This window comes from Cornus florida, unplaced genomic scaffold (assembly GCF_030987335.1).
Source record: "Cornus florida cultivar Cherokee Brave unplaced genomic scaffold, ASM3098733v1 CherokeeBrave_3.0.0_Hap2_Chr11, whole genome shotgun sequence".
NCBI classification, from domain to species: domain Eukaryota; kingdom Viridiplantae; phylum Streptophyta; class Magnoliopsida; order Cornales; family Cornaceae; genus Cornus; species Cornus florida.
In genome coordinates, this window is record NW_026775581.1 from 116,867,555 (window position 1) to 116,881,346 (window position 13,792).

The window sequence follows — 13,792 nt, forward strand, 5'->3', positions numbered from 1 at the left end:
CATCAAGAGAACCTGTCATGTGGAAACAATGGAACATCATTGACGAAATTACCTTTCCTTTCCTTCCTTCCTCTATTTCTATTTACTTTGCGTTTTTGTCCTTTTTCTCCTGTACACAGCTGTACCGACTACTAAAAACATAAAAGTTTGACTAATTGTGACTGGAAAATACGTAAGTCTTTATACATAAACAGTGAGGGCAATAATGTCAGCACGAAAGAACTGTGTGGTGTTCATCATTTATTGCTCTTATTTTGCATTACCTGAAAAATCTTTCCTTTTCTGTATCACTCTGTATCATAAGTAGAAGTAACAGCAATAGTATTGAACTATTGGGTTTTCATTTCAAACAATTTATTTATTGGATTTTTGATCTTTTTGATCTTTCTCTCTCTCCACTAGTTCAGCTGTAAGCTTATCTCCAAGATTTGTTACCTGAGAGAGACAAAAATTCTCTCACTTTCTCTCTCTCTATATACATATATATGTACACCGCTCAGCCTCTCTGTTACTGGTGTTCTTTAATGCGATATTTTTGGGTCTCTGAGATCATGCAAGGCACTTCTCTGAGCTGCATTTCTCTCTGTTTATTTTGATTAGATTCACTCATATTTTTGAAATGCAGACCGATATCGATTCAACCCCTTAGGGTTTTGGGGCTGTATTCACCACTGTGATCAAAACTGAGTGAAGAAGGAAGATTATTTAATTTTCGAAAATTCGTGGTGTTCTGGGCGAATTGTGGTGGTGTTGGGTGATTTGGTTTCGCATTTGGTTTGAATAAATATTAGAGTTTCTTTGGAGTTTTAAGCCACTCATTGCTTGCTGGGCCTCGGGCAGAGAGGAACACATTTCGCCATTGTTGAACTATCAGCTCAAGTTTAAGGTTTTCTGGGTTACAATTGGACCAGGTAATAATCTTGTTTTGCACCTGAATTGTATTGATTCTACATTGATTTACTCCACCATAGAATTAGAACCATTATTGTTTGGAAAAGATTCTGAATTTTTGCATATTTCAATCAGTTTTTTTGGTTCTCTATTGGGGATACTGATTGAATAATTAGGGTTTTCTTCTACGAAAGGTGGAATGGTGGAAATTTCTCACCTCAATTCTCTTTTAGAAAGGACTCATAAGGGGAAGGGAAAAAAAATATGTGAGCCTCAAGGTTTGAAGCTTTAATGCTGCTTTTTTATTCAGTTTGATAAATTTATTGTGTAGTGAGTACCAGTTTGAGCTCATTCAACAATTAGGATCGTCAGCAAATATATTTTTAGAAGTGGGTTAGGAGTGAGTTTGAAGCTTCTTTGCTCTCTTGGACCACAAATCTGTTTTAAATTTTTGTTTACTGTGGTACTCTGGATCTGAGTGTAAACTCTGTATTTTGGGGTTGACTTTTTAGTCTGTCTGGGATCGACCGGGTTAGATTGATTGGCATTGTGCTGGTTTTCAACACTAAAAAGCATCGATGGGACTTCTCCATAGAAGTCTCGCGATGCTTCCCCTTTTGATATGGTTCTGCTTGTTGTCAAAGCTCAGAGCTCAATCCTTTGGGTCTTCAACAGGCCCTGCAAGGGCTTTAGATGCACTTCTCCAAGATTATGCTTACCAGGCATTTGTTAATCCGAAGACTGGCATTCCATTTAATGGGGATCCGCCGTCAAATTTAACCGGGATTAAGATTTCAGCAATGAGGCTCAGGAGTGGAAGCTTAAGGAGACATGGTGTTCGTACATACAAAGAATTTGGCATTCCTGTGGGTGTGATTGAAGAGCCATACGTGAAGAGGCTTGTTCTGGTCTATCAAAACTTGGGCAATTGGTCCATGATGTATTATCCTTTACCCGGGTACATGTATTTAGCTCCTGTATTGGGTCTCCTTGCTTATGATGCTTCGAATCTATCAGCCAAAAATTTACCTGAATTGAATATCAGTGCTTCTGCTCAACCCATATCAATCAACTTTTCTGATGTGAAATTGGTGCCGGATGGGTCAGTTGCGAAGTGCGTTTGGTTTGACTTAGATGGTTTGGCCAATTTCAGCAATGTAATATCTGGCAATATATGTTCAACCTTTCAACAGGGGCACTTCTCTATTGTGGTTGAGGGTCCAAAAGCGAGTGGCGGAGAAAAGAAGAATAATAATAAGGTCTGGATTATTGTTGGATCGGTGCTTGGTGGTTTGGGGGCGTTTGTTTTGTTGGGATTCCTGGTGTTGTGGGTGCAAAGGTGCAGGCAAAGAAAGAAAATGCAACAAATGGAAAATGCTGCAGAGGTTGGGGAGGCACTCCACATGACCTCGGTGGGGAGCACAAAAGCACCAGCAGCAATGGTGATACGGACGCAACCAACCATTGAGCACGAATATGTACCCTAGTTTCTGCATTTGTACAAGGTCTCCTTTTTCATTCATATTCATGTTCAATTTATGCGTTTAGATATTCTTCTGATCACACCTGTTTTTGTTGGTGTCTTCTTTCTTTGCTTGTTCGTTCTTGCTAGGCTCTTCGTTTAGTGTGGGTACAATAGAGTTTTTGTGTATATAATAATTTGTTACCAGTCACAAACACCTTCCATGCTTCCCCTAGTGTGCATGTAGACTTGTAGGTCGGAGTGATTCTGTATGTGTAAGAATTTTGCTGTCCCATTGACAAGGAATAAATTTTTTTCTCCGGATTGTTGTCGACATTTATGACTGTAGGATGAACTTCGTTTGATAACTTTGTCATTGTGGAACGAGATAATAAAAATAGTTAGGTTAAATTTTGCTGTGTGAATGCACTGAATGGTGTAATGTTAGGCATGTGCAGCGTTATTGGCTTCATCATGTTCACATCTATATACTGGTATGGTACTATTGACAGTGCATAATTTTACAGCCTGTTGCACTACTTTATGCAGTGCCTAACCTTTTTGAATGGTGCCATACACAAGCATTCATTCTGTCTGAACTCTGATGGGTTTTAGGGAAGGAACCAGCTGTTATGTCTAGCTGTGACCCTGTGGATCATAAATCACTTGCTGCTTGTGACAGAAGCCTGCCCTCAAGGCCTGAGCAACCGACCGGCCACACGTAATTTGCCGGCTGCCTACCGGGGCACATTGTGCAGAATGGACTTGGCCTTTTAGCTATTCATATGTGGTTTCTTTCAATTATAGACAATTATTCTTTGAGGCAGATGATGTGAATGCTTCCTTTCCTTCTGCAGAAATTTTTTTTTTTTTTTTTTTGTAAAGTAAAATAACATTAAAACGCGCTCAAAAGGAGAGTGTTCACACAGATTGTCCATTAAAACCCCAGAAATGTCTTGATGCCTAAGATTTGTATGTATCTTCTCTATTTGGTGAGACTGTTGAATGCTTCAAAAAAAAAAAAAATTCCCCATGGTTGAAGTGCTATGCTTATCATTTTTGTAAAGATACGTGATTGTGACTTTTTCATAATTTTATGATTTCTTTTCTCTTCTTTGCTGAGTGCCATGCTTGTCATTCCCCCCACAATGGAAAAAGAAATAGCGACGTGGTGCCAAGATGCTAATAAAAATACAGTAATGAAGTGATTTGAAACATAAAAAAGTGATAACAATAAACAAATAGAGAGAGGAAAAGGAATCTACACAAACCTTTCTACTAAGCCAAATATGTGATTACAATAGGATGGGGAAGAAGAGCATTTTTGGAAATGACGCAATTGCCATCAGTGGGCGTCGGCACATCCGAGTAATGTACATAAAACCATCCCAACCGAGCAAGCAACAACTTTTTGAACCCATGACTTTTGTTTTTGTCTGGTTGTTTTGTGTATGATTTCTTCAGCTACAGTATTTTGTGGTTAGTAAACTCTGCAATAAAATATCCACTTGTCGAATACTGCATTCAATGTTTCTTGTTAGACATGTAGGTAAAGCAATATTCTCTTGCTCTTCGCCTCTGTTTTTAAAAGAAATAAAATGGCATAACTCCCTTTCAAAACACGCACAAACACTATAATATTCACCCACCTTCAAATATATATATATATATATATATATATATATATATATTTTTAGTTAGTACTTACACACATATAGTTCCATTGAGGCTCCAAACTCTTTTTGAATGTCGCTAGAGTGTAAACACTCGCCTCTTGCTCATTTTGAGGGGATTTTTTTATTTCATTTTTTTTTTTTTTTTTAAAAAAAAATTAAGTGGAGAAAAGAGGAATGCTAAAACTATAGCTCAAATTTTTTATTATTATGAATATTTAGCTTCCTTATGCTTGAGAATATGATAAATAAGAGGTTTGAACACACAAATAATTACAGTTGACACACATACCCTTCAGAAATCTTATACAGGTACTACTTTCACATATTGCTATCAAACACATGCTTTCACATTTAGTAGTTCAAAGTTTCATACCCTTTATTAGTTAACAATTTTCAAAACAATGTCAACCGACCTAAAATTCAACGAACTTACTTGAGACATAATAGACAGTAGACGAGTCATTATCAAATTTATTATTTCCAAAAGCTCCAAGTTCCCCACTCACCAGAAAATTTCTCAATAATGCTTAAATTGAATGCCAAAACATTCTCCTTCTATTCCACGTATGATGATTTCACACTACACTTTAAAGACCATCGGTTTAAGTATTCCAAATCACCTCCTATAAGGATCATCATTTGCATCTTATAAAGAGGTAACAGTGACAAAAATCAGAATTAACTAGTGTGAGAAACAAAATCTGAGTCTCAAAGAATCACTCTGCGCACAATAATCCGAATTACTAGATCCCTCCCCAGTCTTCTCCTCTGGACAACCCACCCTAGTTAAGCATCACAATTGTCTGTGCCAAGAATTGTGTGTATAAAGGATTGTAGTATAGTGATATTTTCTTAGCCACATCGAAACTTCAATAAAGTGAGCGTGCGAGATTCTTGTCCGAATAATAATAAACAGGGAAACAGGGGTTTCCGGTTAGTTTGTCAGGTCACGTGGAAGCAGAAAACAATGGGGGGTTCAGAATCACTGCCACCCTTGCACTTGACCGGCACTTGCATCCCTCATTACATAAATTTAACTTCTGCTTTGAAGGGGGTATCAATTGTATCAATAATGACATTCATTGACTGTGTTTGCTGTCAACAAGACACATTAATGTCATGTAACGACCCCCTGCGACATTGATTTTCAAGCCATCATCACCATTTAAAACTCCAAAATTTTCAGTACACGAGGTTCTAGAGAACTGACATCTATAACATTTTATTAGAAAAGAGCTGTGGTAGAATCAACCAAACCAACTCCAAAACAACTGACCATCTCACAGACATCAGATGCATTAAACTAGGACTCATATCGGTCCCATTTAGTACATAGGTCTCAACTACCTGTGGTGATTCACAAGGTAATACGAGTATAATTTAAACAACCCAAATGCTATTAAGATTTTATATGTTAACAACATCAAGATGTAAGCTCGACCCTTAGGAAGTTCAAAAGCTTATCCAGGTTGATACAAGAAAGATGAGAAAAGGAATGCAAAAGGTGACCCAAATCATATCCAGAGAACTTGAAACATCATATGAGCACTTTATTCCTGATGAGTCCAACGGCAAAGCTTCCTGAATTCTGCACAACCACCTTGTAATGTCAGCAAAATAATACATACACACAAACATAGTTATATGTGTGGAAGAGAGAGGAACTTTAAGAATTTCTAAAAGACAAGCTTCTAAAAGGTAGCATATGATGTCCATCGTGTTGTAGCACCATGGATATGTAGGTTTTCTACCTACCAAAAGGAGAAGAAAAATCTGTAATGCACATAATAGATCTTGGGTTGAAAGTTAAACTCTTTAAACTTTAAAGTAAATCATGGCACAATGCAGATATAAAACTCAAAGTTGTGGGGCAGTGAAGTAATTAAAAACAATTTCAAAATTAAATCTAAGAGAAGACGTGTATAACAGAAAAGAATGAAAAAAGAGAATTCATGTGACCGACCGACCCCATTCATATGGGACAAAGGCCCTTATGATGATGATGATTAATCAAACTGAAAACTAAATAAGAAAGACAATGAAGGAATCTAGAGAACTTCTCTAAATAAATGGAGATATGATTTGGATGAAACCCTTGGTAAAGGGACCAAAACTTAAAGTGTCTTTCATAGAATAGAAGAGGAGAAAAAAGAGAAGTTCTAAATAATTTATCCACTCTCTTCTCAACCAAACAAGGTAAAATAGTTTCTCTTCTCCTCTCTTCCCCTCTTCTCTTCTTCACCGTGTTTAAGCCCTACCATACAAGTCTTCCCTTCTCCCAATACTCCCCTTAAAAATATAAAAAAGGGTTTAACCAGAATTCTATCACACCCTCTTGTACCTCATAGAGTCAAATACGGATTGACCATGATTACACGGAGAGCTGCTTGCAGCATATCCTTTGATAACACCACAAGGACATCCACTTTCTTTTTCCCTGTTGTAGAGAATGACCATTACTTATGGAATTACCATTTAATCAGAATCTGAAGAATATCTGATTGTGCAAAGGAATATTAAGTATGGTTTGGTTACCAATAGACCAGTGGCCTAGCACCACTACTTTCCAAAGGGAGGTCAGGGGTTCGAGCCTCAATGAAGGCATGTGTGTGTGGATACCAACTAAGAAATATATATATATATATATATATATATATATATATATATATTAAGTTTGGTTGACTAAAATGCAGAACATAGTGTCAAAAAATGGAAAATATCATTTGACAACAAGATGTTCATATGTTTATCTGAGCAAGAATGCAAGAAATTTCTGTTTGGCCATTTAGGGGAAACTATTTCATGCTGTTAAAAAAACCAAACAGATGCTGAAAAAGTAAAATTCTGCTCCGAAACATAAACAATAAAATGGTGAAAATCTGCTAGTAAATTGCAAAAATCCTCATGAAATATTCTTTTTTTGCAATAACTCCCCAGAACTAAAGCTCGTGCCATGCCAAACAACCCCCTTTTTTTTAACCAGAAAGTTAAAATCCAGGCTTTGGCAGTATACTACACTTAGTGACGAATTGACAATGCAAATTATGAAAATAGCCTTCCTTTACATTAAAGTAAAATGATTAAAAAATTAAAATCTAATTTTGACACCGCAAAAATTTATTCAGTATCCCCTTATTTTATATATAGGTACTAACTACTAAAATACATTTTAGCATACTTTCTTAATTGTTGTGATCCTATTAAATGATTTCAACATCCAAAACAAGACTTCATCCCCTAGAGACTTCCAAGCTTGAATAGAAATATCATCTAGTCCCAAAGTCTTTCCTACTTTTGTCTTCCTTGATGCATTTGTACTGCACATACTTTAATTTTATTGAAATAAAAAAATAAAAACTGTTCCCCCTAATCTCACAATGGTTGTCATATTTTTCTAAGCCTTACTTCCTATTTGATGTTAACATAACTTTGCAAATTAACTTTTCACATTTTCGGGGAGTTTTTAAAACTCTAGCTGTACTGTGCCCGGTGTCTTATCCTTTACATACCGAGACCTAAGTCTAGAAAAGAGGAAGGTTATATTAGGTAGCCAATAGCTAATGCCAAACTGTTAGACCGCCAACAATATACAATGACCATAACAGTGGCTGCATTTGTGAAAATTTTCAACCATTACCACACAAAAAAAAAGCCCAGAACGTACCGATACACTTACTATAGAAACCCATAATCCAATAAATAAATAAATATATATATATATTAATTGATATTAGTGACTAATCATGGGTTCCAACTTACAATATCTGATAATCATGTTCCTGTCGAGTGCTCAACTGGAATAATTATTCTTACTGTTAGATTGATGATATTATGGTTATTGAGAATGATGCACAACAGTACAAGTCATTAATGATCATAAAATGCACTTCATCTATAACATTTTCATATGAAATCCATTTATTAATTAAATAGTTTCTAGGCATCAAAGTTGCTATACCAGATCAGGAGATTCTCTTTCACAGTGAAAGTATATATTTTGATCTTCCAGGGACAAAACTAGTTGACATTGAACAGGTTATAATGTAAAATTTGAGTGAGTAGTTCATTCTTTTTTTATGATTCTGGTACGGAATTTAAATATGTAGATGTTATTCATCCTGATATTACATTTGCAGATGGAGTAGCTAGGCAATTTGTATATAATCTAAGACCACCCTTTGGTCTCTTTAAGTATCTCGAGGGAGTTTCAAGAAACGCCTTAATGTTTAAGCCTTCTAGTCGTCTAACTGTTGTGGATTTTTCTGATGTAAATTGAGCAATATCAGTTTCCATGTATTGTACTTTAGTTGGTGATAAAATAATAGCATAAGAAAGAAAGAAAAAAGGTAATGTAGTAGCAAGATCATTTTGAAATTGACTATAGGGCTGTGGCTAATACAACTTGTGAAGTGATGTCAGTCAATTATTTTTGCATGAGATGGGTTTTACAAAAGATGTGACTATGAGGATGTTTTGTGATAATCAAGCTGTTTTCAACATTGTTCCTAATCCAGTATTTCATGACAGAAACAATCATATAAAGGTTAACTCTAATAAGGCAATAGTAAAAAAATAGCTATGAGTTATGTTTGAGTTTGAAGACTAGTTTAGGTGACTTGTGAGAAAAGGCATTTTTTGGGCTTTGTAACAAGCTGCTCATGCTATAAATCTCTATGCTCCAACTTGAGGTGAGTGCCAAGAGAGTACTTATATTAAGGGTATATTAGTAATTCCATGTTTTTAGTAATAATAAGTCTAACCCAGTAAAAGATTATGCGCTCTCTCTCTCTCTCTCTCTCTCTCTCTCTCTCTCTCTCTCATTGCCTATGAAGTTATAAATTTGTGATATTGATTTCATTACAATAATTATGCAATTGCCTCATTAAAGGTGTAATTCTATCGTCCTCAGCACTTGGATCTTCTTCCCTTCCTTAAGTATTTGTCTGTGTCTTTTCCAAAAAATAGAATTTTTAGTTAGCCAGTAGGCCCAGTACACTTGAGTAGCATAGTATTTTTGCAAGATCTTCAAAATCTAACATATACATCCCAAAGAGTACAACCTACTCGTGATTTCTTGAACATACAAAAATTTGTTCAAACTCAAAAGCTTACGGAATATAGAAAAGTGAAAGGTAAAAACCTGAAGAAATGACATATGAGTGGTATACAATAGTGACTTAAGAATGCAAATCAATAATAAAACAATAGCCGTAGCAGGAGTTACAGAAGATTTGCTGCAAACACAAAAATGAAGCAGCATCTTCAGTAAACAAAATCCTGTAATTAACTAGGATAACAATCTATTTCCCATAGTTTAAACAGGTATGAGAAATACAAATGTATTTTTGATTAGTATAAGCTTATATAAAGCACCAGCATTTAAATCATACCTTTTGACTTAGTTGCGGATAAGGCTAGACTAAAAAGAATTCACAGGAAACAAAGAGCATGGTGGAAATGCAAATGTTCAAGGGATTTTAGATAAATCTAAAAGGATAAATTTGAAGTGAATACATTTGTGAGAAGATGAAAATACACCAAACAGAAATCAAATGAGAGATAATCCCCTAAGATGGATTGGCTATGTACAGTGAAAATCATTAATTGCACAAATGATGAAAAGTGACATGATTCACATTGCAGGTAATGCTAACAGAAATGAAAGATCAAATTAATATGGATTGAGATAGTAGGAAATGACAGCATATGGTTTAACTGAAGTTATGACCTTGGGGAAGAATGATGAAATAAATTTTCAAATAAATGACTCCAAATAGTCAAAACAAGGCTTTGTTGAGTTTAGTTGAATAAGCCATTCTCATTGCAAGCTATTTCATTGTCTGCCTGTTCTGTACTTAATGGTCAAATCCTTATTCAGTGATGTTCCCATAGCATCCTTAATTTGATCTGCTTCCTAATATTTTTGGTTGTATTCGTTTTTCTCATGATCTTACTCCAGGCCTTGACAAGTTCTCATCTCGTTGTGGGTTATTCTCGAACCCAAAAAGATATAGAGGCTGAAATATTCATTTTTGTCACTATTGCATAAGTATAAATGTCACTTTTTCTAGGTAGACCTTTTCATTCTCTACTAGTGTATGGAGTCCTCAGTTGTTCCTTTAGTAGTTGCTTCACTACCACTAGTTTATGATGCCCCATCACTGACAGCTAAACCCACCATAACACCATTCTAATTGTGCATCTCATCAATTTTCTGATTCACCTAGATGTCCTATAGTTCTATATGCAGCATGCTTCCGAAGACCTTTCCATTGCATTTAAGAAAGATAATCACTCTTGTACACATTATTAACTACATAATTTTGTTTTTCTTTTTCTCATTTATCACCATCTCTTTGTTCATTTGTTTTTACCTTGACCTGTGTAATTGTTCATCGGAATAGATTTAAGGCATTATTCTCTCCTACTTCAAAGAAAACAATAGATGGAGATGCTGCATTGCATCACGACAACACTTGGGATCTTACGAGCTTAACTCCAATAACTATTTTGGTAGACCAATTTGAAACTTTTTGCCTGTGGTTCGTTCCATGTATTACTCAGTTGCAGTTGTGAAGGACTAACCTCTTAATCAACAATTAACTTCAAATAAAAAATACTCACAGTGATCTACAGGAGAAGGTTTACATGGAATGATCTTCTGGTGTGTAGAGTAACAATATAAAGGCTTAATACTCATGGTGAAGCATAACCTGATAAAGCATTATGAATCTCTCATCATCATCGTCGCCTCTCTGAAAATTTGGACATATCAGCCAAACAGCTCCACCAACAGTGTGCAAAGGATTAGAATTAGGTCTTATATTTTGAATTGAGCGCATTCCCAAAATGTATTGCCATAGTTAGGTTTGTTACATCCTACTGTCAAATCAAAACCTCACAACACCCACCCATATACACCAGGAATCTCTCACCCAGAACATAAGATTGACAACCCCTCCCAAAACCAAAAATATCAAATAATAGCTCTGCATCACCTTTGCTTCATATCTTCACTTCAAACTACTTTCATCATCTTTATCGATATGATGCAGAACTCAACTTCTCCATTATAAGCCTGTTTATATTGTTAATACCCTCTTTACGACAAAAATAAATTTGCTCACGATATGCACTTTGTTTAGCTTCAATTATTACATTCCTTCTTTCTTTATATAATAATTATATCTTTCTAGGTTAACATCAGTATTACATTGAAAAAATTCAGGACATAACATGTCCCAAAATGACTTTTTGAAATTCATAGAATTGCAACCATTAGTAATTTTTCCTCAAACACAATTGACCAGTTCCGTGCACAATTCTATAGGTTTTTCATATTCCATGTTCCCATTTCATCAGTTAACATCTTAGATATCAGCATTGTATTAACATACAGAGCAAGATCTTAGCCGCAGAGCAGAAACACACATACGATGCATTCCTTCAAGGCCATGTGGTATGAACCTAGCTATTGAAAGATCGCAATGCAAAAAAGTGACAAGATACTGATCAAACGATAACAAATAAACCCAACTAAACTTTCATATTTATTTTTCTGGAAAAGAGGTCATTTTAAGAGTACCCCTTAATTACAGAAAATAATAATAATAATAATAATAATAAAATTAAAGTAATCCCAGAGGCTACGAGATATAGAAGACCTATGCCACCCAGCTCGAAGAACCAACATATTGTCATTGAATTTTGATAATAATTAAGAAAGCCAACAATCTTGTAAATTATAACATCATCAAAGCTGGAAAAATACGACCTAAAATTTATCCTAACTAAGAAAAAAAGAAGACTATAATTCACAAACAAGAAGAAGAAAATTAGTCAAGAGTTACAAAAGTATACCGGAGGGGCTAATTTGGTGAAGCCGCCAATTTTTCCACGAGTGTCTTGTCCCGTCTTTCCATTGCCACATCCCACATATCGTTGCCGATGTGCTTCGGCTATGATTCCAATTAAACAACAAAATAAGAACCCAATTCGTTTTCGGCGACGAAAACACAAAACAACTCGACAACAATTGGATTAGATCTAAAAAGAGAGAAAAAAATTAGTAATTGAAGTGATAAGAAATACCCGGCCATGGGCAGCTTTGTGGATTTGATACTGAGCATTGCCCATGATGCAGAGCATCCCTGCTATGATCCCTAATGGCAGTACTGCTTCCAACCACCGCAACGACATCTCTCTGTATCTCTCTCTATCCCCAACCAGTCTTCTTCTTTCTCAGGTGTTGCCCTCTTCCCTCTTTTACCCTCATTGTCCAATCGGCAATCTTTAAGATATTAAATTACGGTATTATTTTTAAATAAAAATAAACAAAATGTCCCGACCATTTAATAATTTTTTCTAAATACAAAGAATTGTGTGTTTTTAAATTTAATATACTCACACCCAACATTGAATTATTTAATTAAATAATTTTTAACTAATATTTTATACTAAATATAATTAAATAGAGGGTTCAATTTCTTTATTTACTGCACAATTTAAAAGAATAGGTTTAATAATTTACTGTAATTGTTCTATGCAATAATTATTTTTCTTTTAAATTACTTATTATTATATATATATATATATAAGCTTGTTTTTAATAACATCAATTTATTATGCAAGCACTTGAAAAATTTACTGAATTTAAAATTTTGCCCTTAGTGATACTTTATCATTATAAAAAGTTTATTATTTTAAATTTTCACGAGGACATGTGTGTGAGACCGATTTTTTTTTTTTTTTTTTTTTTTTTTTTTTTTTTTTTTCAAAAACAAAAAAATTCAAACTCGCTTGTTAGATCAATAAACCCCAAACTGATCGGATTTCGGTTTCAATCCCATCAATTTTGGGCCTAATTTGACTATAATTGAATTGTAATTGTTACAAAGGGCCTATTCCATGATATATATATATATATATATATATTACTTAATAATTACCAAATAATTGTATACACACGCTACTAATAACGTATATGTTAATACTTGTACCTATTAATGTAATTGCGGACATATAAATATAAATCATAATTATTTAATTATTTGTATCATTGCCATGGATAAAATATAAATAAATTATTATTAATATCTACTCATATAATGCTACAAGTAGGAATTGGACAATTAAACACATTCTTATTACACTGTCTTGGAAAATTTTGACATATAATTTTGGAAAATTCACTAGTGGGAATGCTTGAAACTGTTTTCATCCAGCCCAGCATGTTTTAATTGTCAAAAGGTATTTGTTTACGTAATTATAATGGTATTATATTGAGGCTCCGTTTGTTTGAACATAAAATATATATTTTTATTTTTTGGTGTTTGATTGTCGTATTTACGAAAAAAAAATATTAAAATTTAATAAAAATAAATTATTCATCAATTTTCGACAAGTTATTTTACATGTCCGGCCCTATAGAATCGGGCTTTAACCTTGACGCAGACCTTTGCCAAATACCGACAAAATAAAAATAAAAGAACACTTTAGCTAAAAAAAAATTCAAAAAAAATTATTTTACGTTGAAACAAACTGAGCCTTAATCTTAAATACTATATAACTCCTATTTTTCATTTTTTTATGAGTAAATTCATTTTTTAAGATAGTGAACCAATGTTATGGTAAAAAGTTTGTTAGGCTATGTTTGATGACATGGAATTAAAGTTTTGTAATTAAAATTGATAAAATTGGAGAGTAAATAATTCAGAAAATTAAATTAAAATTTTATTCGTGTACTAATTTTAATGTATAGACG

At 34.2% G+C, this 13,792-nt stretch overlaps 2 protein-coding genes across 3 annotated transcripts; one reads left to right on the forward strand and one right to left on the reverse strand.

Moving 5' to 3' along the window:
• The first annotated feature begins 263 nt into the window (after positions 1-263).
• LOC132283365 (uncharacterized) lies at positions 264-3,231 on the forward strand. Of its 2 annotated transcripts, none has more exons than XM_059785306.1 (2): positions 264-2,396; positions 2,903-3,231. In XM_059785306.1, exon 1 carries the CDS (start codon positions 1,470-1,472, stop codon positions 2,376-2,378), a length of 909 nt encoding a protein of 302 aa, XP_059641289.1. In that variant the 5' UTR covers positions 264-1,469; the 3' UTR covers positions 2,379-2,396; positions 2,903-3,231. The 2 variants fall into 2 exon arrangements, with proteins under 2 accessions (XP_059641289.1, XP_059641290.1); XM_059785307.1 differs by having other exon boundaries at positions 2,969-3,231.
• Positions 3,232-5,224: 1,993 nt separating this feature from the next.
• Positions 5,225-12,303, reverse strand: LOC132283822 (NADH dehydrogenase [ubiquinone] 1 alpha subcomplex subunit 1). Its single transcript, XM_059785847.1, has 3 exons — positions 12,121-12,303; positions 11,890-11,987; positions 5,225-5,617 (listed from the first exon to the last, which is right to left on the reverse strand). The coding sequence occupies exons 1-2, from the start codon at positions 12,226-12,228 to the stop codon at positions 11,898-11,900; spliced, it is 198 nt and encodes a 65-aa protein (XP_059641830.1). The 5' UTR covers positions 12,229-12,303; the 3' UTR covers positions 5,225-5,617; positions 11,890-11,897.
• Positions 12,304-13,792: the final 1,489 nt, after the last annotated feature.